General features: G+C 52.8%; 1 protein-coding gene across 2 annotated transcripts; it reads right to left on the bottom strand.

The window, feature by feature from the left end:
- Positions 1-21: 21 nt before the first annotated feature.
- Positions 22-21,933, bottom strand: DUOX2 (dual oxidase 2). Of its 2 annotated transcripts, none has more exons than XM_069797679.1 (33): positions 21,609-21,933; positions 20,838-20,921; positions 19,107-19,271; positions 17,868-18,055; positions 16,335-16,536; positions 15,576-15,742; positions 15,432-15,492; positions 15,199-15,295; positions 14,919-15,006; positions 14,456-14,558; positions 13,957-14,120; positions 13,512-13,678; positions 13,202-13,320; positions 11,741-11,878; positions 11,312-11,425; positions 10,475-10,677; positions 10,021-10,206; positions 9,380-9,605; positions 8,632-8,725; positions 8,218-8,393; positions 7,881-7,950; positions 6,712-6,807; positions 5,655-5,833; positions 4,543-4,773; positions 4,200-4,299; positions 4,032-4,081; positions 3,776-3,903; positions 3,407-3,560; positions 3,045-3,277; positions 2,725-2,883; positions 2,408-2,563; positions 2,195-2,323; positions 22-1,737 (listed from the first exon to the last, which is right to left on the bottom strand). In XM_069797679.1, the coding sequence occupies exons 1-33, from the start codon at positions 21,826-21,828 to the stop codon at positions 1,615-1,617; spliced, it is 4,770 nt and encodes a 1,589-aa protein (XP_069653780.1). In that variant the 5' UTR covers positions 21,829-21,933; the 3' UTR covers positions 22-1,614. The 2 variants fall into 2 exon arrangements, with proteins under 2 accessions (XP_069653780.1, XP_069653781.1); XM_069797680.1 differs by having other exon boundaries at positions 7,890-7,950; positions 21,609-21,657.
- Between the last annotated feature and the right edge of the window lie 4,193 nt (positions 21,934-26,126).

The following is a 26,126-nucleotide window of genomic DNA, read 5'->3' as shown; positions in this document are numbered from 1 at the left end:
GTTGAGCGGCTGGGTCTTGCCAGGCTGCAAGTGAGCTTGGTGCTGGCAGGACCATGAAACCTTAAATGACCCAACCGCTTGCAAATCAAAGCTTGTCTTTATTGCAGAGGTGGCTTGTCTTGGCAGAGGTAGAAGCCTGCAAGTCCATGCTGTGTTTTACAGGGCTAAGACATAACCCAGTGCAACTTTCTGTAGCCAGAAGGAGAAGCGGTCACAGTACTGCTCAGAGTAAAGTGGGTTGTTAATGTGTCAGCCTAAGCAGGTAAAACCTACCTGGGAGCCTGGCCCCATAATTGGATGCAGTGTTAGCAGAGCCTGTGCAAGAATTGCTAAACTGCACCTTGCTGAAGGGTGTGTGGTGGCTGCGGGAGGGAAAGGCTGCCCAGCTTTCGGCAGTGGGTGTGAGCCGGGGCTTCTTGCTGAGCACTGGGACTCTCCTAGCTCCTGACTCTCATGCTGGGGGGAGCCCCACTGGCATGGCTGGGGGACCACTGGCCATCACAAGACACTGTTATTACTGGGAAATGGAGACCTACTCCCTGTGGTCTTGGGTGGCTCTTAAACACTCACGGCTCAGCCTCTTTGGGCTCCTTGGCTGTAATTTGCTCCCACACCAGGTCTTGCTTGGGCCATTGCCGCTGTGGGGGCATTGCTGGGGGTGATGGGTCTGGTAGGACATGGTCTGTGCCTGGGCTCAAACCTGCATTCCCCCTTCCACCCAACGTACATCACCAGTGGAGGGGAAACTCACTCCTGTGTAACCCATTTCCCAGGGGGCTGGCATAAATATTCCATAACAGGAGCAATGGCCCAAGTATTGCAAGTCTCCAGGTGACTGAGACCCAACTACAGGAGGCAATAAAGTGTTTTAAAACATCAATCAGCTTTATTTAAACTCTATCACAGCCTGTGAGAGTGGCAGCCCAGCAATGCAAAGCCAGGCATTAGTTAAACCAGCGCAAATGATCCCTGATCAAAGGATGGTGACACTGCTGAAAGAAGCCAACGCCAACAAAACTGAGGCCCTATACAAACCTAGGGAAAGCTCAGAGTCCTAACGAGCAGGCACAAACAAATGCATTAGGAAAGCTGAGCCTGTTTCAAGGAGAGGGATGGTGGGCAGCTCTCTGGCTCCTCACCCTATGTGCGTGCCACCCAGGTCTCGAGGCAAAGTGCTGTGAATTCAAGTTGTGCAGGCACCAAGCTGTTCCCCAGAGCTGTTCAGAGACATTCCCCGAGCCACTTGGCAGAGCATGAGCTCTTGTGGGATTAAGGTGGCAGAATTGGGCTTAACTTGAACACTGGGTTTTCTGCATTGGGACACCCCAGCCCGACCCTGGGTGTGGGGCTGCAGGAGTGTGTGGATGGTAGCAGGATGCCCTGGGCTCACACTAGGGCTGTGTGGGGTGACACTGGCTTGGCAATGGTTTACTGGTGCACTGTGTGCTCGTCTCAGCATCCATGTTCTTGGCCATGGATGGCTTTCTCCCAGGGATGCTGTTGGGTGAGAGCCCAGGACCGTGACCACCCAAAGCATTGCCACACAGGTGCTGGGGTTGAACACACATTTCCAATGAAGACTGCAGCCCGGGGGTGAAACAGCATGGGGTAGGGTCAGAAATTCTCATAGTGATGTGCAAAGTAGGTCTGGTCCTTCTTGTTCAGCTGCTGGCAAGCCTTTTCCACACTCTTTGTCATCCCGGGTGGGCCACAGCTGAACACCCCTATCTTCTGCACCTGGGGAAGGAGGGAGGCAAACAGGTCAAACTCAGCAGCAGCACCAGTTCTCCCCCCAGTCCAGCCCCACCTTGGCCCCTTGCCCTGTGGCAGCTTTGAGCACAGATGCTGACTGAGCAGTCTGTCCCAGCCTGAGGAGGTTTTTGGGGAGGTTGTCACTTCCCCATGGAGCTGCTGAGGCCATGGAGGAAGGATGGGATCCCCCAGGGTCTCTGCCAGCTCTGGACAGTGACTGCAGCTGGGGTCTCACCATAGCAGGGGGTGTTTGTCTGGTATGGGGCATTGCTGACTCTTGCAGCTCATCCTGGCTCCAGAGGTAAAGTGGAGTTCATGCCCCTTCAGGGCAGAAGGGGCCTTTATTACCACCAAGATCTCCAGGGCCTCAGGGACAGACTGGGACCAGTCCTCCACACTGGCTGGTGGGTGCCCCTCCTCCTGTCCCCAGCTGGGCACTGACCTCGGGGTGCACCTCCTGCAGTGAGCTGAAGAAGGGTATGAAGGGAGGGCGCCCAAAATGGGTGATGGAGCGCAGCCCTGTGAAGAGGCTCTTGTTCAGCACCTTCTGGAAGTGCCGCTCGCAGATGTACTGGAAGAGAAATCAGTGCACATCAGATGGCCCAGCATGGCCCAGCACAGCATGGCAGCCTCCTCAGCAGGTAGCCAGGCTCACCAGCATGGTGGTGCGCAGATCGAACTTCTCGGCCAGCTGTGTGATGTAGATGTGCACAGAGACCAAGTCATTCCTGTCCGCCTCCTCCACCTCGTGGATGATGTCCGCCAGCCACTCAAACTGCCGCTGCGTGCGTGTGACCCAGATGAAATAGATCTGTGGCACATGGGGGTGAGGCTCAGAGTGGGGCCACCACCCTTATGCATATCCATGGGGCTCCTTCCCAGAAGGATCACGGAGAATTTTACCCCCAAAGAGGCCAGCAGCAGTAGGAGGCATCTTGGGAGGGCTCTTGTCTTTCAGATGCTTCCTCTTACCTTCTTACACAGCATCTTGGAGTTTATGGAGGACTTGAAGACCAGGTCCTTGAGGATGGATGCAAAGGGCGTCACCCCAATGCCTCCTCCCACCAGCACTGACACCTCGAACTTGTTCCACTCCTGGTGGCCCTCTCCAAAGGGCCCGTCCAGATAGAGCTGGAAGGAAGCAGCCATCAGCAGAGCATCTCCTGCCTCTGCTTGCCCAGGTCTTGGCCGCATTCAAGGCTGGAGAAATGCCTCAGGCTGGGCACAACCCATTGCTGAGACACTCTCAGGCTCAGAGGTCCCCGTCCGCGGAGAAGTAGTGTGGGGCTCACCTTGGGCAGCTTGCCGATGAGGGCCAGGCTCTCTGGGGAGTAGAGTTCTCGCAGGCGGGTGGTCCAGGGTCCCACAGCCCGGATGTGCAGGCTCAGCGTGTCCTCATGTGGCGCTGAGGTCAGGGTGAAGGGGTGGTACTCTGTGGTGCCCAGGGCCACGCAGGCAATGCGCACCCACTGCCCAGACTTGTAGTCAAAGTCCAGTGGCCGCTGGAACTGGAGGTGAGTGACATCTGGAAGGGGGGATGGGGATGGGGACTTCATTAAGGTGGAGACATTGCGTGGTGGAGGTTCCTCCATTGCTGCAGCTCCAGATGCTCTTGCGAAGAGCCTGGGCCATGTGCCCAGGGATGTTGTGGTACCTGAGGGCAGGAGCTCGGCTTTCACAACGCTGATCTCCACCTTCTTCCTGCTCAGGCTGAGCAGCTTGTCCGCACTATAGATGAGAGCTGGGATGATGAAATAGATGTAGAAGCGGGGCTGCTGGATCAGCGCGTAGCTGCCATGGATGATGACCTGGGCAGGGAGCAGTCCCCCATCAGCACGATGCTCAGCACTGCAAGCCATCACCCCGTGACTGATTTGGTGGCAGCTCAGCAGCAGCGGGGAGCTGGGACTGGGGCCACCAGGTCCTTTGGGACCTCCCCAGCTATTTCATCTCATCAGCTGGGCCGCCCCAGGGTCTTGCGGTGCATCAGCACCACCCCTCCCTCCTAGCCCTAATGCTTTACCAGGACATAGAGCAACACGTAGAGGTGGTGGGTGATCCAGAAGCCCTGGAAGCTGACACGTCGGAAGTGGTGGGTGGCAAACACGTACATCACGGCCAGGATCACGAGCAGCAGCACTCCTGTCATGCCTGTGAAAGGAGGGGTTGGGAGGTCCTGGGGGGCATCAGGGCAGCCCCACTGGGGCTCCACCTGGGCTGGGCAGAGGGCTGCCTGTCCTGAGCACAGGCATGCAGGGCTGCCTGCTAGGTGGTCTCACCTGGAATAGTTTGGAAGAACCACCAGTAATACTTCTGTGGGAGCTGTGACCTGGAGAGGGACAAGAGATTGCACCATGGAGTGGCCAGAGCAAACTCCTCATTTCCATTTTCATTCCTGTCCATGCCCAGGACACTGTTGTCTGGACTGTGCTTTAAATTTCACCTACCCATCATCTACAAAGACGCTGGAAAAGAGGCAGGACAACACACTGAGAGGTGTGACTGAGAAGATGTAGACGTTAACTACATGACCTGCAGTGTGGAGCACTGTAAGAGACAGAAACCGGGAGAGAAAAGCATCAGTGTTGCTGTGGATGGAGATGTGGCAGACCCTGTTGACGTGCCCAGGGACCTGGCAATTCCTCCTCTTCTCTCGTGCAAAGCATCTATGTCTCTGCAGGCTCCATACAGGTCTTCAAGCTTCTGCCTGGTCCTGCTGTGCCATGATGGGCTGGTCCTCCTGCTTTAGCTGTGGTTCATGGGTGGCACATCCCCCAGCAGCCCACCTACCTGAGAAAATCAGGGCTGCCATAGCTATCCAGCGGTGGAAGTCCACTGCGGCATCGAAGGGGATGTAGTGATTAAGGAAGGTCTCCCGCAGGACTGTGATGAGGTTGCGACACATGGTAAGCAGGATGTAGGAGTACATGAAGGAGATGGAGGCAGCTGATCCCCGGGAGATGATGATCCCCACAAAGGTGGTCTGTGCGATTCCAGTGCTGGAGGATGCGAAGCCATAGTCTGGAAAGAGAGAGTGGAGAGTGTGTCAATGTGCCCGGCGCTGAGGGCCATGACCCTTCTTGAAACAAGGGGACAGCCATCTGTGTGGCTCCACCAAGAAAAGATCACCAGGGATGGGGCTGTGTGGGGATAGGGGCACAATTTCCATGTCAGACCCCCCTAGAGCTGCTGGGTGACAGCAGCTTGGAGGTCAAAGGAGGGGATTGTCCTCCTCTGCTGGGCACTGTGGAACTGCATCTTCGTACTGTGTCCTCAGTTGGGCATCCTGACATGAGAGGCATCAACAAACTAGAATGAGTCCAGTGGAGGCCACCAGAATGGGTGGGAGCTGGAGGACATCACACACGGGAAAGGCTGAGGGAAATGGGTTTGTTCAGGCTGGAGGAGAAGGGTCAGGGAAGGCCTTGTGGCTGTCTGCAACCACTTAACGTGTATTACAGAGCGGAGAGAGCCAAATTCTTTCTTAGAGATGCACAGTGAAAGGATGAGAGGCAACAGCACAATCTTCACTGAAGGAAATTCAGGTTTGATGTAAAATAAACTCTTCACAAGGAGGATGGTCAAAAACTAGCACAGGCCCAATGAGGTAGTGGGTTCTCCAGCCTTGGAGCTCTTCAAACCTTCTCTAGACAAGACCTTCAGCAGCCTCATTCAGCTTTGAAATTGGCCTTGCTATGAGCAGGGCATTGGACCAGACCCCTCCAGAGGTCCCTTCCAACTTCAGTAATCCTTTGGTTATTCCAGGGGAGGACCAACACTGTTGCCCAAAGCTGTGTTGGGACCTTTCACACCCCAGCATGTGCCATGCAACCAGCAGATTTGAGGAGCCAAGCCCACACACCCCTCCATGTCTGGGCCAGCAGGGCTGGATGGGCACTCACAGTAGGCTCGCTCTGCAAACACGCCGGCGGTGATGGCAGAGAAGAGGACCACACAGATGATATGGCGCCGGTAATTCTCAACGAAGCGCTTGAACTCCTGGATCTTCTGCTGAGTTTTGTTCCGCTCATACTTCTTCCGTTGCGCTTCAGTGTACAAATGCAGCTGGTACTGATTCGCCCTGGCAAATACAGGAGGGCTGGTGTCATTTTGAGGTTTAGCCAGCAAAGTATGGCTCAGGGCCATGCTGCCCAGATTTGGGTCTTCCTCCCTGTACAGCACTGTGACCACCTCTGCACACTGGTGACAGCAGTGACCTGTGCACAGTGTCAACAGTTGATCTCAGGTCATCCCGCAGTCTGTGCACTTTTGAAAGCTAGTAACAAATGTGCAGGTAGTGACTCATAAATGAAAACGTAGATCAGAACTGTAAAAGATAATTTTCATTGTAATATTCAACGCTTCAAACTGATCCCAGGGCAGGGGAAGGTCCTTGGAGCTATTAAGGCAAATCAGGATATTCTGGCCATGAGTAACAACCACTGAACTGCTTCCTTGTAGAAATATTTGCTGCTGCCACAGCAGTGAGGACCAGAATCTCTCCTGCAGCTCTCGCAGGCAGCCCATGGGTGAACCAAAAGTGTCCCAAGGGGCAGAGGAGTGCAGGCAGGACCTACCAGGCAAAGCCCCTCTCTGCTGGCAAGGCGTACACTCTAAAAAACACTATCCCAGGCTCTGGAGTTGGCCACTTCATTTGTTTTTTATAGAGGCACATCACCCAGACCCAGCTATGGCACTGCCCCCACCAAGACAGGGCTGTTCCCATAGCTCCTTGGCCAGCGAGAGGCTGTGATGTGCCTGCCTGGGCTGGGGTATCTTCTGCAGGGATGGTCTCGCATTCCCTCCCTACATTGCACCATTGTCATGGGGGTGCTGGCTCCTTGCAGCAGTGCCATTTGACTGAAGGGCTACCCAGTCTAACACAGAGATATGAGAAGGAGCAAATAAGCTGAACCTGAACCCAAGAAGCATGCCCAGCAAGAGGGAGAGCATACTCACTTTCTGCCTGGTCTCTTCCTCAACTCTTGTCCTTCTCGCTCCACATAGTGGCTCACAGTGTCCATGTTTGGGTCTTTCTCTTCCTCTGAGATGGTTCTGTTGGAAATAGACCTATGTCTAGCCCAAAGCTTTACTTGCAAGGAAGGGCTTGCCAAAATTTTCTGTTTCTCCACTTTCCATCTCATACTCAGCTGAGAAGGTGTCCAGCTCTCTCCTCTGCAAGCCTGCTTGTTTGTCGTGGTTTAACCCCAGCCAGAAACTAAGCACCATGAAGCCACTCACTCAATTCCCCCCACTCCTGCCTCAGTGGGATGGGGGAGAGAATCAGAAGGAAAAGGGTAAAACTCGTGGGTTGACATAAGAACAGTTTAATAGAAAAGAAAGGAAGAAACTAATAGTGATAATAATAAAATGAAAATAATAATAAAAGGACAAGAATGTACAAAACAAGTGATGCACAATGCAATTGCTCACCACTCACTGACTGATGCCCAGTTAGTTCCCAAGCAGCGGTCCCCCCCAGGCCAACTCCCTCAGTTTATATACTGGGCATGACATCACATGGTATGGAATACCCCTTTGGCCAGTTTGGGTCAGCTGCCCTGGCTGTGTCCCCTCCCAGCTTCTTGTGCCCCTCCAGCCTTCTTGCTGGCTGGGCATGAGAAGCTGAAAAATCCTTGATTTACTATAAACACTACTTAGCAACAACTGAAAAACATCAGTGTTATCAACATTCTTATACTAAATCCAAACCATAACACTATACTAGCTACTAGAAGGAAAATTAACTCCATCCCAACTGAAACCAGGACATTGTGTTAAATTTAATTGTGTGGTACATGGGTTGGATTCACTCTAAGATAACCTGCCCCTCTGAAAAGCAAGGTAGGACTCCCATCCCCACGTAGTGGATGCAACAGGGGCTCTGCAGGAGGCAGTTCCTCCCCTCTGCCTGCCTGGGTGCCAGGGGAGGAGGGCAGAAGCCCCACCACAGCCTCCAGCTTGCTCGCAGGCATGTCCCAGCATGATCGTCCCCCTTCCCCAGTGCTGGGTGTGCGAACACCTGGTGGGAGCATTTGCTGGAGGGGCTGAAGTGAAGGATGGATGTGGTCAGGGCAGAAGGAGAGGAAGAAATGGCAGCAGCAGCAAGACTAAGGAGGAGAGCTTACCCTTTTGGCTCTTTCTTTTTTATGAAGGAGACACGGTTGTGCAGGTTTTGCTTGAGCACCTCAGGGACACCTTTGAGGAGCCAAAAGGACAAATAGCCATTCAGAGTGTGCAAGATGCGGTGGATGAGGTTTAGGCATCTCCCCTGGGCAGGGGTGTGGTGGGGAGAGGCTCTGAGCTGACCCAAACCTGTTGCACATGGAGCTACAGCTGATGCCCCATTACTGCAGCGGGGTTGGGGAGATTGATGGGACAAGATTTGGGAGCTACATATTGGGTGCTGCCCACTGCCTCCATCCCTGCAGGGCCTGGGGTGACCCAATACTCCTGCCCACTGACCTTTGATGCAGAGCTGGGTGAGACGAAGCTCACTGTCATGGTCCCGCAGCATGTAGTGGAAATCGTCCCATGTCAGCTCATACCTGTCCTGAAACCCTGAGGCCCGAAACATGGACTCAGTCACCTGCTCTGCCTGGTCTCTTGACAGACAGTTGTTGGAGATCTCGATGAAGGACCTGGAGCAAGGAGGAGAGATGGAAACTTCAGAGGACCACAGCTTGAGTCCTTCAAGTAACACAGGGCAGAGCCCCAGACCAGTTTCATGGGAGAAATGGGGTCTTGGTTGTGAGTGTTGAGCCCATGGGCTCTCACGTAGCACCCTTGGGGAGTGAAGCACAGAAAGTGGGAGCTGCTTTTGAAGACATCTATGTTTACAGACATTGTGAAAACATCTAGAGAGATGAAGAGAAGTACCTGAGCATCCTCAGAAACTCCTCCTTGGAGAGAAACCCATTCTCATCAATGTCATACATCCTGAACATCAACTTGGACTTCTCCTCTGGGGACCCTGGTGGAAAGGGAGGGAGCTGAAGAACAAGATCCTATTTTCATCAACAAGTTGCTTTCAAACACCATCTTTGAGAGTCTGGGCCTGCAGCAGTGAAGCCTCACCCAGCTCTGAAAAGACTGAAAGCACACTGCTGATCGCAGCTTGAATAGCAACTTGACTTTCTCAAGTGCAAGGTGAAAAATCAGGTAGATACACATTCTTTGTTGTGCATTATTTTGCAAACTCAAAATGTACTTTTGGACAGCAATGATTTTTCTAGGACCCGCTTTGATTGAATCTGGCATTCACCACCTCCATCTATGAATCTACCTTTCCAGTGGTCATTCAGGGAGGATCAGTTATGATATCAGATACACTTATTATCATCTCTCAATGACAGGATGCATGGTCTGTTCAGGAGACAAGGCAGACATCTATGGTGGTGAAAGATAGCTCCCCTCATGAACAGTCTTTCATAAAACATAATTACATTGTCACTGCCCCATAACTCAAGTTGAAGCTGTCCTAAGTGAAGGGAATTTTAATCTGTAGGAGTGTCTACAGATTGACCTGCTGGATAGATCTTGTTCTTCACTCTGCTGGTGGCATTGCCAGATCCTAGAAACAGGTCTGAGGGCAACAGATGAAGACAATACCAGCTCCAGCTCCCACCTTTCATGAAGACCACCAAGATGTCCAGGAATTCCCGGAAGGAGATGTAGCCGTTGCTGTCTTTGTCAGCCAGGGAGAACATGGAGTCCACAAACATGGAGTGGGCTTTGAGTCCCAGGGCCTCAGCAAACTCAGCCCTGCTCAGCTCACATGTTAGAGACTCCTTCGCCTTCTGTGAAGATTCAAAGTTGAGCTCTCCAGCATTGGACCTGTCAATTTCCAGCACCTGCAGGTTGTGTCCCACAAAGAAATCCCATAAGTGCTGGCAGAGCAGAAGACTGGTGTTCACTTGCCTGACCTATTGCACAAACACCAGTGGCTCCCCGGCACAAAACTCTGGCAGATACCATAGGGAAGTCCCGTGTCTCTCCTACACAACGTGACTTTCACACTAATCACCACTGACCATTACGGAGACCTCAGTTACATCATCCAAAAGTCTCTTTGCAACTTTATATCACCACAGCAGAACTCCCTTTGTCTTCTGCAAGGGAAAATGTCCCTTGGTCCTGAAAGTATTGGCAGCTTCCTTGTGCATGGCTTACCAGCTCTGACGGAGAGCAACAGCAGCACCATTCATTGCTTAATCAATACAGAAATACCTTCCTCCATGCATCAGAGCCTGCCACACCTCTACATACCTGAGCAAACAGGTGCCTGAAGAAAGTCTCCAGAATTTGTTTTCTCTGTTCCTGGGTGACTGCCCATTTCATCAGGCTCTGCTCCTTCATCTCAGAGATATGCAGATCAAGGCCGCTTTCCTTCAAGTAGTCTTGTAGCTTCCCAATGAAGTTGCTCCTCTCTGCCTCCTCGCTGAAAAGCAGCACCTGCAAAAGACCCCACCGAATGCCCCTGAGCAGCAGAGGCTCAGTCGGGATGCGAGTGCTACTGCTCTTCACCACAGCAGTCACTCCGTGGTATAAGCTGGACCTGGTGGTTCTCAGGAGGCCACAGCCACCTTTCAGGGATCTATGCTGCTCCCAGTGCCCAGGGCTGAGTGGTGCAGGGTGTACGTGACCAGCAGCAGGTTGCGTGGGTCACTCAAGGATTGTGGAGGGTCCATGGACGGTATCATACCCCAAGCATGGTACTCACCAGGTCGTACTCCTTGGGGCTCTTCAGGAGCAGAGCTTTGTTCCCTTTGTTGCTGGAGAGGATCACCTCCACCCTTTGATGGGCTTTCAGGCTGATGGTCCGGAGCACAGACCCTCTCCCATCCAGCACTTTGAGCACTTTGTCAGCTTGGAGCTGAATGTAGACGGGAGAGCTGTCTGTCTTGGGACCATGCCACTCCATGGCTGATGGGAGAGAGCACAGGACTCAGCTGGAAAGGCGTACCTGGGCTCCTATTCAACCCAGCACCTCCTTCACCAAGATGCAGTTTGGGAGTGATTTCATGGCCAGACACATGATAAGGGAAAAATTATGATCTCCCAACTGCAGAGCACTGTGTCTCCTGCACATGGACACAGGAGGAGTACAGACCATGGAGCTGGGAGGCAGGATTTTTCCAGTGTCCAGAGCAGGGAGATACAGTCCCTGTCCTGGAGCTACTGGTGCAATTGCTCTACACAGGTTTCCTTCAGGTAAGGTGTGATCTGGAGAACGTTGGAATTGGAGAGTCATAGGATGACTCAGGTTGGAAGGGACTCAGGCTGGAAGGGTCTCTTGCCCAACCTCCTGCCCAAAGTAGGACCAGCTACAGGGTCAGGCCGGTCTACTCAAGGCTTTATCTGGTCAGGTTGTGGATAGGATGGAGATGGCACAACCTCTCTGGGCTACCTGCTCCACTGCTTGACTATCCTCCTGGGGAAACAATTTCTCCTTACATCCAGTCTGGATATAAGCTCCAAGCCCAGCCCTGTCTCAGTATGTGCCCTGACTTCAGCAGCATTACCAGACGCCATCGCAGGACTGACAGTGCCACCTCACCATGTATTGCCTCGCCGGTCACCTCTCTCTGCACATTGGAGCCCTGCTTCTTCTGCAGCTTCTTGAAATCTCTCTTGCGGAGAACGGCAACGATCCAGGCAACAAACAGAGTCACTGGGGACATATTGGAGAAGGAGGCATGAGATATCCCAAAACTCCTTCCCACTTTGGCAGCATCACCTGTGTGACTGGGGCTGACAGGGAAGACATAAACCCCTGTCTATGCAGTTCAATGCTGCATTGATTTCTTTAATGCAGGGCTGCTCAATGAAAGCCCTGCTCCCTCCTGCTGCCCCAGGACCCTGCCACCTCAGGGACCTCAGGAGTGACCAAGACTCAGCAGCTTCTGCTGGGAGGTGCTTGGTCCATGGGCACTGACCCCCTTTCTGTGGTAGAAGAGGAGATGGGTAAAGAAACAGAGCAGCAAACCTAAAGGCAGACAGCAGAGGACAACGATGATGATCCCAAAGCCTGCGCCGCTGCCTTCGAAGTAATCCAGCACCATCATGGGCGTGCAGTTGGCCAGCTGTTGAGCTGTGACCTGCTGGAGCTGGGGGCACGGATCCCCTGCATGGGGGGAGACAGGCTGTGAGTGTCATGGACCTTTTACCCATCTCAACTCCATCATCCCCAGAAACCTCTGCATTAAGATGCTGGTGGGGTTCATTGCTGAGTGACCCAGGAGGAACTGCAGAACTGGGATGCTTGAATTAAACTCGGCTCTTAGGGGACAACCCTTGGTTTTGGGTTGAACCTTTGCCTGCCACAGCAAACCAAGTGCAGAACTGGACTCAAGCGTTCAGCACCATCACCTCTCCCGATGGGATGGGCTGAGCCTGATGCACTCTGGGCTATGGCAAATTGGGGGTCAGAGCCTCTGCTCATCCGGATGCTGCAAATTCAGGGAATCCCCCCTGGAGCAATTGCATGGAGCATATGCCAAGGGAACCAAAATGCCTTGCAAGGGCTGGGACGTGTGCCAAATAAAATGCTTTCGGGAAGGGTGTGGCAAGATCCCAAGAGGAAAAGGCATACTGCTGTGTTTGACCACAGCTCACCCTGAGCATGGCAGCAGGGCTCTTTGGGTCTTGACAAGGAGAGGAAAGCTCATTTCAAGGACGGCACAGGAAGACATCAGGGTGAGGGGTGCATATCAGTATGGGACTAGCCTGCTGGGAACCCAAAACCTGCTGGGATGCAAGTCCTGAGCTCTCCCCAGGCTGAAATCCGGCTGGCACAGTCCATGTTGCTGTTGCAACTACATCTGCGGGAAAGGCTGTCCAGCCCTTCCAGCAGCACTGGTTAACCAACAGCCCTGTCAGCAGAGCAGCTAGGCAGGAGTTGGTGTTGCAGTATGGCACCCAGGGCATATTCAGGGGTTGATTCAATTACAGGCAAAAGTAGGCAACGTTATGCAGTTACAGTATACAAAGCTTAACTCATCTGCAAACCATCATGTTTCAGGTCACTCATCATTTAACCTGCAGACCTGTGCATGCTTCTATATAGACAGAGCTAGAGGACACGTCAGTGAGGAGCGTGACAGCATGGGGTAGGCAGAGGCCGAGTTTTAAGCCCAGCACAAACTTCCAGGGCATCAATTGCATTTTTGTACCTGGACATCCTTCAAGGACTCATGCAATGCACATGCCTGGACGTCAGCCCACTTTCAACATCAGCACTGCCCACTTTGCTTACAAGCAACCCTTGCATTTTGCTCACATTTTGGTGGTGTAGGGGCATAGCAGGTGTCAGGCTTGAGAAACTGCAGCCCGATGCTTTCCCTGTGTCACTCAGTCACTGGCTGTGTCACCGAAATGGGTTTGCTTTCCTCCTTAACTTGCTGGTGCCATTTGCTCCCTGCACCCTGCCATTGCACAAAGCGCTCACCCTCACTCCAGACGAACACGTTGGGCTGGAGCTGTGTGGGGTCTGTGCCTGTGACAGCAGCCAGGACATCGTGGAAGGTGGTGTTACGGATCTGCCTGGTTTCCTCTGCTGTGAACAGCCTGGAGAAAAAGATGTGGGGTCAAGTGGTGGCCCCAGGTGTCACTGGCCAGCAGCAGGAGGGATTCACTCCCTGCACTGCTTTAGGAACTAAGGAAGCTGGAGGATGTTTTTTCCTCTAGCCCCAGTTTTTGTGTATTACTGGGGCTTGCAGAGCAGTGGGCAGCCTGCCAGATGGGGAAGAGGCATTTACCCATTCTTGGTGTTTTCGAACCAAAACCTGTCACCATCACGCAGGCGCACAAACTGGTCCAGGATGATGGCACTGAAGAGGGAGCCGTCAGTCTCCAGCATGCCTCCAGGGAGCAGCTCCAGCCCAGCCGTGTTGTTGGCATACAGGGCAGCGACCTTTTCTAGGACCTGGCCAGAAACCCCCACCGTACCCATGTGAGCGGAGGGAATTCTGCCAGGGCATCCAGTGGCACGGGAGCTTAGTACCAGGGCAGGATATAGTTAGTCATGCCATGTAATTGCACAGTTACCCACACGCAACAGCCCCGCAGGCATGAAAATAAGCTAGGGCAGGATGCACACTGATGTCCCTCATCTTATATTGCTGGAGAAGTCAGTTACTGCTTGGACTGCCCCAACATCCTTTGACCCACACACTTTCCATGCCCAGACCAGTTCCCTGTTACCTGTTGCTCCAGGTGTGGGGCAAGGTCCGACCAGTTCTGGAGAGGCTCCAACCCAAATCGCTCCCGGGCTTGGTTATACGTGGGCAGGCCAAGGTCTCGCCCACGCTGAAACCAGCTGGCCACATAGTCGGTGCGGGAGTACTTCAGGGGCCCATACCAGTAATCTGTGGGTGGATTCAAAGCCGTGGTGATGGCAAGGCAGAGCTGGAGAAGCAACTCCAACTGCCATAGCTGCCGGGCTGGCCTTGTCCCTCCACCATGGGCCGTGCTGAACATGGAGATCATCTCCATGCCCTTGCCAGGAAGGTCCCATGGACACACTTAACATGCCCTGCAGTTTCTCTCTGCCTCCATTAATAAGGTTAAGGCTGGTCTGAGCATGTGGTTGGGTGCTGATGGCAGCAGCGATGGGACCTGCCTCCCCACCTCAGCCCCTGCACAGCCCCAGGAGAAAGGGTCACCCACTGACATGCTATCTGCAGTGCAGGGGAGTGCAGACCTTGGAGATCTTCCACCACAATGTTGTCCTCCCGCTCCGCAATCTGTGAGCTCATCCCCAGCAGGAGGTTGTCCACATCCTCTGCCTGCTGTGGCCCGATGCTCTGAGGGGAGATGGGAAGAGCAGGTGATTCCTTGCAGGACCAAGGACATGGGGTAGCCCCACACCCCTGAAGTGGTGCCCATAGGGGTGCAGACTCTGGGCGTAGGGGGACTAGGGACTTCTTCCAGGCTCATTTTCTCCGTGTCAGCTCAACCTTGAGGTCTGATCCTGCCGCAGCTGAAGGCAGCATCTGGGGATGTCTGGATGGGGAGAATCTCACACCCCTTGGTTGGCTGTCATGCTCTGTGTCCAGTCTCCCTTTCAGACCCCTGTGGGGTCCTCCACAACAAAAAGGAAGGAATGAAGATTCCCCCAGCCAGCCTGCCACATCCTCAGGACCCCCGCGCTCCCTTCCCCGTACCTCTCTTCTCCAGTAGCTGTTGCAGAGCCGCACTGCTGGGAATGGGCCACCGGGACCAGGCACTCCCTGAAACTGGCAACTGGGGTCTCTGGAACAGCAGAGAAGGGCTGGACCCACAACCCTGGCTGGGGCTGCCCTGAGCTGACAGGGCTTGGCTGTCCCAGTGAGGGGCAGGATGTGGGGAAGGGACAGGGACCATCCCCGGCCACCACCCCATCTTGGGCATCCCCTTCCCCGTCATGGGCACTGCTCTCCCACAGCCCCGCTGGGCTGCTCCTACCTCTTGTAAACACCCGGTGGCACCATGGTGGCCAGGAATTGTCCTGCAGCTGCCACAAACTCCGGCGAGAGGCTGGGGTCCAGGTGCTGCTGGTAACCTGTGAGGCAGCAGCCATGGTCCAGCAGCCAGGCTGGAGGGAAAGGGGGCCAAGCTCCCTCTCCCACTCCATCCCCTGGCTGCCCTGGTCCCCGCACCCCTGCTCCCTGCATGCCATCACCCACCGTGCCCCTCACCTTTGTACTCCGGGACACTTCTCCCCAGCAGGGTCGGAAGCCACTCGTACAGCACGATGCTCTAGGGCATAGGTGACCTGGGTCAGGGCCAGCACCAGGGAGGATGTTGGGGGTCCCGGTAGAGCCGGCGGTCCCACCCCTCACCTGGAAAGTGGCGATGACCCACTTGCGAGCATGCTGGAAGAGGTCCTCATCAGGCCAGGTGGGGTGTGCTTTGGCCAGCACTGTAGCCAGGTGGTTGTGGTACCGAAACCAGGCGATGCTCTCAGCCTGCAGGAAGGGGTTCTCATTCCCCCAGGCACTCCCCAGGTCTGCAAGGGCCGCCAGGACCATCAGTGGGGGATGCTGCCACTGGGTCTAGATTTGCCCATGGCTGGAGGATCACCCCCAGCCCTGTGGCTGCAGCTCAGCATCCCCTCATCCCCTCGCCCTTCCTCCCTCCCCAGGGAGACAAGCAGCCTTAGCGAGTGAGAAACAGCACTAGGCCTCCAGCACGGAACAAAGGTTGGGCAGGTGAGGACTTCAAACAAGCTGAGTAGGTTTTTATTGGCAGTAGCCCCTTTCCCCAGAGGAGATCACCTCAAGTCAGAGGGACCAGCACCCACTAGTCTCTGCATGTTGGCTGGGAAATGACCCATTGTCTCCTGAGGATGTGGCACCTTAACTTCACGGCATGTCTTTGCTGGGAAGCCTTTGGTGGGGCACATATCTTCCTCCCCCTTGGGCTGGGAAACTGCCTGCCCTCCCACAGGACTCCTGACCCACTTGTCCTGGCTCACAATGCACCCCTGCCCTTTCCTGAGGTCCCCTCTGGGCTTGGCTCCAGGGACCTCCTGCTCCCAAAGCTCATGGTCAGGGATGGAGCCAAGCAGGTGAAAACCCATTGAGCATGGTCACCATTACCATAGATCCCCTGGGGACCACCCTGTCCTGTGGATGGATCCAGCGCTTTCCACATGGGGACCTTCCCATCTGTCTCCCTCGGGAGGCGCCCACCGGGCCCTGATGCCAGCCTTCCCCCTGAGAAGCTCCTCAGGGCATCACTCCAGGAGTGCGAGGGGCCGTAGATGGAGCTGCCGTCCAGCCAGCCTGTCACCTCGTTGGTCTAGGGCAGGCACAGGGAACAGGCATTAACAGGTACCAGGGTCTCGGTGGAAAGGTGCAGAAAAAAGGTCTGAAAAGCCCCAACCTGGCCCTTTTGGTCTTGCAAAGCAGCCACCCCATCCCCTGTTTTAACAAGAGCTATCAGGGTGCAAATACATACAATGACAATCTCTATGCAAACTGCAGGAATTAGTGCCAGGTACAGGAAAAGACCAGGTACAGATTTTTCAAAAGTACATTTTGTTTTTTTTTTCCCCAATTATTTTCAGCTATGCCCAGAAGCAGACATCTGTGAATCCCTATGTAGGCAAGACCAAGATGGAAAGGGACTAAACCCATCTCTGGGGAAACTGGAAACACTGGAGCTGTCCCTCTGGGCAGCCCTGTCCTTGCAACAGGCAGTCCCACTGCCTTGGCAGCATGTTGAATATCTCCCCTGCCAAATGTTTTCATGAAAACATCCTTTTTAGTCTGAAAAACATGCTGGAGGTTTCTTTTTTTCTAAGGTTTGAAATACTGCTAAAAACATGACTTGCTAATCTGGTCTTTTCATTGTTTATCACGTGAAAGGTTCAGGGAGCTGTTTTGCTTTGGGGATTTTGATTGGGAAGCTTTCCAGCATCAAAGAAAAATCACATGGGCTTGGGAACATATCCAGCCTCAGCACAGCAATATATGGAGAAACTGGGGGAAAATCTGGATTTTTTTTTTCCAAAATGACTGAAATTCAGAGAAGCTTTACAACTTCATGACAGTACCAGCTCAGCTTTGTGATATATTATTAAAAATAAGTGGTGCCTAAAAAATTGTCATAATTACTGACCTTCTAGAGTGGCACAAGTGTATGATTGGTTATGGAAGTTCATTACACTCGTGCTAAAAAGGCTCCAGTTATCCCTTGTTTCACCAGATACAGACAGCCCTACTTTTGCTCATTTTGACTGAAGTGATAAAAACTTTGCCAGTCAAGGAAGACTGTGAATTGCTCATCCTTTACCATTTTGTCTTCTGCCCTCCGTAAACCATGCAAGATACTAAAATTTGCACTAAAATAGATGACACAGGCAGATCTAGAGTAATTATGTTTTCTCTGGCCAAGAAAAGCACTGACCTTGAGCAACCACAAATGTTGCTCCATGTGAACCAGTACCTTGCAGGTTGTGCTTTGGGTTCATTTGCAATTGGTTCAAACACTTGAGAGACATATATTTTTAAGGAAACAGTGGTGCTCTCCTTTTATTTTTGCAAATGCTATCTTGGCTGCTACAGACCCCAATGTTGGGTGAAGAGGAATTTAGCTGAAAGGTGAAGAGCAAAGCAAATGCTACCTACCTGTTCCCGGGGGTTGTTGGGGCTCTGCCCCGTCTCCGTCACCCAGTGGATGCGCTGGAAGGGCAGGACCACATCTCCAGTGCCTGCAGGGTCAAACATGAGGTCTCCAGATGGGATGTGGATGTTCAGGAACTCAGCAGGGCAGCCAGGTTTCTCCACCTCCAGGATGTCCGAGAGCACATAGAAACCTGTCAGAGACCCAAGCATGGTCAGCAGCTCAGAGGACTACCACCAGCACCTGGAGCAAGATGTGATGGTGAGCAGCTGAGCCATACGTGGGCTGAGGGGGCCACCCTGTGCAGCAAGAGTGGTTTCCTTTCTCCCTTCACTGCTGATTTGCTCCACGACTTTGAAAAAGTCACTTTGGGCTGCAGCCCCAATGTGCTGAACTCCATTCCACAGGAACAGGGCTCCAGGTGCCCCTGGCCAGACCTCATGAGTAAGGTAGGGTCATTCAGGGACAAGGGTGGAGAAACTCAGCCAGCAGATGTTCCGAGATCACCAGCAGCTCTGCATTTAGCCACTATTTCCCTGAGCTCCTCCTTGCCTGTGGCCTTCAAGCCCAAGGGTTGCTTCCGATGCTGAGCCTGGTGGCTGCCATTGCTGTTGGCCCATATAAGCTTTGCTGTGTTGGGAAAAACTATCTCCAGGGAGAAGCTAAATGGTACTGCACTAGTGTCTGCCTCTCCTGTGGCCCATCTTGGGGCCAAGCACCCCTGCTGGGGTGTCTGGGGACGTATATGAACATTAAGCTGTATGGGGAGCTAATTGTCTCCGCTTCTTTGACAAGTTCAGCCTGTTTTCTCAATGAGCCAAGGGTATTTCCCAGAGACAGACATCCCCGAGCTTGGGCACCCAAGACACTGCCAAGCTCCTGAGTGACAGCAAAAACTGCTCCAACTTGCAACAATTCTGCCCAGCAATCAGTCACAGTATGGCTCTTATCTGTCAGGCGTTTTGCAATGGGGTAACTCTACCGCTAAAACAAATGAGGAAGTTCCCAAATGACAAACACCAGCATTTGGGGCAACTGCCAAAGGTCACCAAAAATTCATGCAAACTCTCTTGGCGGAACAATACTTTGGTATGGCAATACCCAAGGCCTTATCTCTCAGGTGTGTGTCTGCTATGAAGTGGTGGGTGAGGAGCACTCTGACGCATGGCCTTGGGGTGTGAGAAACCAACATTTTTCCACCCAAACCAGCATCTTTCCACCTGGTGCCAGACCCCAGCTCTTACCAAAGAAGACAGCCAGCACGGTTGTGTTCCTACGGGAGGGCAGCCCAGAGGGCCCCCGCGCCACCGCATTGCTGAGCTGGCGAGCGTTGGGCACGCGGGGCTCCTGCAGTGCCTGGTAGACACCATCTGCGTAGTTGGCTGGCAGGAGACGCAACAGTCTGGCACCTGTGGCACCAAAGCAAGATGACATGGGTCCAGCAGCACCCAACAGATAGGAGATGCAGCAATAGTGGGGTACACTAGTGTGTGTGAGGGTCCCAGAAGAGAGCAAGAGGATGGCATAGACACTTATATTGGCCAAGAACAAGCAAGTTTTGGTACCAACACCCAAAACTTCTTGCAACACCAGGATTAGTCCTCTTAAAACTAGGAGGTTATCCTCCATGGGCATGTTCCCTTCCAGTTGTCCTTCTCTGGTCCATGTGTATCCCCTTTGCCTCCTGGAGGTCTGGGGTGGTGTGCTCCAGTGGGTAACTGGAGTGATGTTAAGCTGCCCATGTTGGCTATGCAATCCTACACAAGCATGGTGTTTGCCAACACCACAGGGAACAGGAGAAGGAACAGCTGGAGAGGCAGAGAGACAAGGGAGAAGATGAGAGAGAAACACCCTGACTTCACACCCACTGCCTGTACCGTAACTGAAAAGCCCAGAGGCAAGAGGTCATTTTGCACTGATGAGCAAGTTCTTTTCGAAAGGTTCTTCACCAGTGTGGCAGGCTTCATTTGCTGGAGTTCCCTGGACTGGGGGAAATCCTGAATTACTGGCTTAGTTTCCAAATGTTAAGGTCTGATCTGTCTGCTCTGGAAGAGGGACATCTTGTCTGCCAGGGAACCGCTGGATCTCTCTGACAGGCTTTGGTGTAACCAAAGGGCTGATGACACACGTCATGTTGGAGAGCCCTTCGGACTCACAGGAAGCTGTGTAATTGCCACCACGCCTTGTGTCACTGTGTAGGTGCCTTATTTGGGCTGCAGGAAATAGGAGGATTCATAATCTTTAGTATTTGAGATAAGACCATGCCTGATCTGCCCTGGTCCCTGGCTCGGAGACATGTCCTGGAGGTGGGCCCATGGGCTGGTTGTGGTCATGTAGCTCACTACTGGCACAGGGAAATCCTGCATGCCTGCCCCAATACAGACCACTACATGCTGCACAGCAGCCCAACAGTGCCAAATCTGCCCTGTGCAGAGCGGAAAAAAAGTAGGTCCGGCACGCCTACTGCAGCCTGGACCATGAACACATCTGTCTCTGGCCTTGTGTTGAATGTTGCTTGAACAGCACTCTGATTTTGGCTAAAGATGCCTTTTCCTAGCTCTGGGATCCCTGACTATCACTGAAACATCTGCTGGGAAGAGCTGGGTCCTCCCTACCTTGGATATTTTGAATGACCCCTCAAAGGCACAGCTCTGCTCCAGGAGTGATCCACCACCAGCATGATCTGCAGATGGTGCCTGGACAGCAGGTAAAAGTGGCAAGGCCAGGACATGGGAGACAAAGCTTGGCTGCTTGGCCCCTCCAGACTGCTCTAAAGAGGCTCTTAAGTGCATCTAGGGACCTACCTTGGGTTCAAACAGCCACCTCTCAGGACCATGGGAGGTGGCATTGCCTGGTCACCTGCCTGGTTCAGGCTCAAGTCTGAAAAGGCTTCTCTCTCAGTTGTAAAGCAAGCCACATGCCAAAGTGCCAGCTTGCCCCGTCCCACCATCCCCATCCCCAGGCCTGGCACTCACCCGCCGAGCCGTGGCTGTGGTGCAGCAGGTTGTTGTACCAGCCATCATAGCGCTGGACCTCCCAGGAGATGCTCTCCTGGGCTCCTGGAAGAGACCGTACCCACTTGGTGAGCAGCAAAAAAAAAACCAAACATGAAACGAGCATCTCCATTATATTATATTTATATTGTGATATTTTCCCATAGTCTTTCTGAAACTTTCTGTACAAACAGTTTTTTAGACAAGTTTTGCACTCCTATTGAGGGATAAGCAATGCCTAAAATTAGAAATTGCTTGTGATCCTGATGTCCCCAAATCAAATTCTGTCCCCCACCAGTCTACTCCCAGAGGATCTTCATTTTCTGCTTCTCTCTCATTGTATCAGAAGAAGCCTGTCCCTACTTCTGCCCCCACAATGTCCATTTGAGTCAAGCAAAAGCCTTGACACTGGAGTTATGCTCTCCTCCATGCATAGTGTATCAGCATCAGCCTTTGTCAATAAATATATACTTTGTTTCCTTTGTGTTAATTTTTATTGCTTTTATTATAATACTAGCAGGAAGCTCCAGTTCCTGCTTACAAGCTGTGTACACATATAAACAGCAGTAGCTGAGACTCCCAACCTGTAGGCTCTGTAAGTTCAGCATTTTGCTCCATTTTTTTCTTATTTCATCACAAACTGAATCATCCCCATCTCTGATATGATGCCCCATGAGTTAGAGGAAATTCCTCTGAGGGGCAGAAACTATCCAGGATCTCCCTTTGGATCCCCTTCCCTGAAACTGCACTTACTCCCCAAGGTCCACGTCACCAGCAGAACCACGGTCAAACTCAACATCATCTCTGTGGGTTGCATTGGCCCCTGGGTCTTTGGAAGCAGCGACCTGCAAAAGGAGAGGAGGGAGCTGGAGCTGGGCTGCTCTCGGAGGCTGGGAACATGCACAGACCATAATCTCAGCTCTCTCTTATGGTTTCTGCTGCCTGGTAAAATCCCACTGCCGTCATCATCCATCAGCAGTATCTCCCAATTTGGGCTGTGGGAAGGTGGCAGGGGGCATGTGAGACCCCATCACCCTGGGAAAGCTCTGTCAGGAGGTGTCAACTGGCCTGAGAAGACCTTTCTGCTGGAGCAGGACCAGTATCCCTGCCTTGAGGTACCCCAGCTGTAGGTTCGCAACTCATCATCCACAGCAGGCAGACATTAAGCTGTGCCAGCTTCGTTATAGAAACGTGCTCTTCGTTACAGAAACAGACACATTTCAGCTGGCAATTTCTCTGCGCATGCATTGTCCCATCCAAGCAAAATCCAGCTGCGAACATGATTGGAACAGCCTCAGCATGCAGTCAGGTCTGCCAAAGTGTGCTAGTACTGCAGATCAACATCTCTTGATCACCTCTGGGCTAAATCGAAGGCACTCTCGCATGACCAGCCTTTCTCATAACACTTTAGCATCTCACTTTCCACAAAGGCCCTGGATCCAGAGCAAATTTCATCAGTGGGACCTGAACCTTTAAAACCTCAGCCGAAAACAGCTTTAAAACCTGACTGCAGAGAAGGATTCCCAGCCATGAACAGCTAAGGCTACATTTTTCGGTCATAAATGCTAAATGCTGCTGTTGGCTTTCAAATGCACAGGAATGCCAAACTTGGATTTAACTCCAAGATAGGGTTTTCCACTAAATATGGCTCTTTGTCCCTTGTTCCAGCACTGTGGGTGTGTATCCAAAGACTAGCCCCATTTCAGAGGACCTGTGTTGCCAAGGGATGCGGTGATGCACAGGTTTCAGCTTCTCCTATATTGCTCTGTCACAAGCCAAAGTGATGCTTTTAGTTTCTTTTTTTCATTGTTTTAATCAAAACTTAAAGAAATGATGGTTTCAGAAAGGCTTACATGTTGCCAGCAGCTCTGTAGGTTTTATTTTTGATTTACTGGGAATTGCAGTGGTATTTTTCACTTATCACTACCAGTGGCACAAATTGTAATATGAGAGTCACTAAATACACTATCCACTTGGCAAATGAAGTTGATTGAGATTTAAATATTGTCATTTGTGGTCACATTAATTGCATTTCATAAAACTGAACGCTCATTGCCAGGTTGTAAGTATCGTATATAACCTGTGTTAGCTTCCTTCTGCCAGAGATTTCTGTACTTTGGGCCTTTTGCATTAGAAAGCAAGCTGTTTCTTGAGAAGTGACATTTCCACGTTCCTCCTTTGTCACAACAGCTCACCTGTGCTCTGCACCTCACAGAACATTATTACAGGCAAACCACTTTGTTTGTTAGCTTTCCATAAATGTATTTAACAAACATTATTACAGGCAAACTGCTTTGTTAGCTTTCCATAACATGAATTTAACATTAAATCCCTATTGAAATACCTCTGCATTGATTGCATTTTCAGTTCTGGCCTCACTTCCATGGGCATGGGAACTAGGGCTGCTGAAAGCCTCAGAGCTGCTGAGAGCAGCACTGAGTTGTGTTCCTGGTTACCCAGTGCCACCCCTGTCCTCCTGGAGCATGTCCCTGTGGAAGGGGCCCCAGAGCTCTTCCATCCCACAGCCCTCTGCTGAGCATGGTCTTGTGGGCATGAGATTTGGGTTGTGCGGCTGGTGGGAATCAGAGGCTCCGTGAGCCCCATCCCGTAGGGGGAACATGAAAGTTTGGCCAATAGGTGAAGCAACGAGATGCCTAGGACCTCTGCCAGGAGTGGCAGAGCCCAGTCACCATCACCACATGGGACGCTCCTGCCAGAAAGCTCTTCCCATTGAAACAGCCTGTTCCCTGCTGAAACCAATGTGGAGGGCTGTGTGGCTGGAGACACCCTGAGCAACAGCTGTGGTTTGCTTGTGCACAGAGGTCCACGTGACCTCCTGCACTGTAGGAAGGGAGTCCCCATAGACACGGCTGGATCTATCTCCTGCTGACTCAAAATGTACAGAGTTGCAACCTTCATCTAGCGCTGAGGCCTGAGGGTGCCACAGAAGATTTACCAAAGTCGCTCAGGAAACATGGAGCAAAGCCAATCTCAAAGTGCATCACCACAGTCACGGTGTAGCATGTCTCCCCCTTCCCCTTGGGTCTTTTCACAGGGCTCCAGCAGAGAATGTGTTTTAAAATTCCTTCTATCACTGAGCAAACCTCCCATTTCCTCACATATGGGAATTGCTCTTGACCCAAGCCATGAGATGACATGCCAGGTCTCATGCACTTTTCATCTCTCCATGGCCCAGCACTGAAAACCCGCTGATTGCCTAGTCAATCCAAGACTGGGGGGGGTGTGTGTGTGTGTGTGTCTCTGGAGGCTTTCCAGCCTTGACTATAGCCAGTGTGATACAGTGACAGCGGTGGTCATGCTCCAACCAGTAGGTTGCACCAAAGACTTCTGAGGGCCTTTCCCACCAACATGGAACTTCTCTTCCATGCCTCTACACTGCCTTTATGTCTTCCTACAAGTTACTGGGCACATCAGCAGTTTGTCTTTCCCAATCAAACCTCAAGAACCATTTCCCTTCCCCAGGATCAGCTCTCCCTGGCAGAACTTTGTCTGTAAGGGCATGAGGAGACATTGACATCATGTCTCCCCTGCCTATTAAACTTTCTCCAGCTATTGCTGGGAACCTCCTCATAGGCAACGCTGACTCCCAGCAGTCTTTACAGGATGCATCAAGAAGAGGGACATGCAGTTCTGGGCTAGGGACTTCATCCCAAGGAAGGTGGGCATCTCATGAGTGGCACTCAGCTCTCCCACAAGCTCTTTTCCCATGCTTCAGCTGAGAGCTCCAGCTTCACCTCCCCAGTGTGCTCTCCCATGTGTTGAGGACCAGTTGCCAGGCTTCTCCAGAAAGATCCCCCTGCTCTTACACCTGCCTCCCAAATCTTGCAAACCACCCAGGGGGTTCCTTGACATAAAGAAACCAGAGTGACCTTGGAAGCCCATGGTGCAGCTTGCTGAGGGAAAGCTTTGCAAGCTTGGATTAGTTCCACAGACTTGTCAAGTATTCCAGGAATTTTGTAAGGTCTGATAAGCCCTCAGTCTCTGCTTTTCCACACATTCCCTGTGCCACCTTTGGAAAGTCATTCCCTCCCTCTGCACCTAGTGAAATTAAGCACATGCTTCCCCAGCCTTGTCTTCTCCCATCAGAGAGGATCCCTCTGCCCTTAGCAAGGCCTGGAGTTTTGCACCCCTCCAAAAACCGTGCTGCAAAAAGTGCAAACACGTGGCTTCCCCCAGAGCAAGGATCTCCTGCCCCACCTGATCTCAACAGATTTGGCTCTCCTAAAGTTAGGGCTTCAGCCTCCAAATGTCTCCAGAGCTCTCCCCAGAGCCACATCAGATGGGACTGTGGGATACAGCAGCATCCTGAGAGAGCAGCAGTCCCACTGCAGAACCTAGTGCAGGTACAGGAGAGCAGTTTCAAGGCATTTGAGAAGCCTGGAACCTGATCCCTGCAGTCCTGGTTAGTCACAGCTTATTTCTAGCTCTCCTCAGTGCTGGTAGGACAGACTGGGAGACTGCCACCTTTGCCCACCACCCAGCCAGCCCTGGGGTTTCAGAACAGGCTGCATCTCCCCAGCCTTGGATGTCATCCAGAAAATCCCAGACCTGTGCACACACTGTGGACACCATGCACACAGGGACTGGTGATGTCTCCAGCTTTCCCACCTGGGGACACCCCTGGGGCCAAATGCTCCAGTGGCCACCACAGTGCACAGCAGGGACTCCCTCCCCTTGTGGGACATAAGGGGTGCCTGCCTGTCCCCACGGTGTCCTGTGCCCATGCATGCAGGGACGTGCGTAGTCCCAACCCGCTCTGTCCTGTGGCTCTGTTCCCTCACACGCAGGGATATGCATGGCTCCATCGCACCCTGCAGGTGAGGACACGCATGACCCAGACCGCCCCAGTCCTCTATGCAGGCAGGGACATGGGTGGCCCCAACCTCCTAGTGCTCCATGCAGGTGTGTGCCCCAAGCAGGCAGGGGCACAAGTGGCCCTAACCCCTTGGTTCCCCATGCGGATGGGGATGTGTACCCCCATCTCACCCTGTGCCCTGTCCCCCAAGCAGGCGGGGACACCAGTAGCCCAGCACCCTGGTTTCCATGCAAGTGGGGAGGAAGGGGGGGCATATGGTCCCATCCCACCCTGTCCATCACACAGAAAAGTGTGGCCCGACTCCTTCTATTCCCCCCACGCATGGCCCCATCCCAACTTGTCCTCCAAGCAGGAGGAGACGAGAATAGCGCGACCTCCTGCCCCCTCCACTGGCGACAACACGCATAGCCCGACACCCCCCGCAGGTAGCAGTG

Source organism: Haliaeetus albicilla, chromosome 12 (genome assembly GCF_947461875.1).
Source record: "Haliaeetus albicilla chromosome 12, bHalAlb1.1, whole genome shotgun sequence".
In the NCBI taxonomy this organism is placed as follows: Eukaryota; Metazoa; Chordata; class Aves; order Accipitriformes; family Accipitridae; genus Haliaeetus; species Haliaeetus albicilla.
The sequence above is the reverse complement of the archived record's forward strand: the minus strand, read 5'-3'. Positions and strand labels throughout refer to the sequence as shown.

What these genes read in the sequence shown, in the direction of transcription:
- DUOX2 (XM_069797679.1), bottom strand. Translation starts at nt 21,828, where the DNA reads ATGGATGATGACGGCAGTGGGATTTTACCAGGCAGCAGAAACCATAAG. An exon ending in GGCAGCCCTGATTTTCTCAG is followed by an intron (nt 4,300 to 4,542) that starts GTAGGTGGGCTG and finishes TGTCTCTTACAG; the next exon opens with TGCTCCACACTGCAGGTCAT. An exon ending in TGCAGGAGGTGCACCCCGAG is followed by an intron (nt 1,738 to 2,194) that starts GTCAGTGCCCAG and finishes CTCCTTCCCCAG; the next exon opens with GTGCAGAAGATAGGGGTGTT.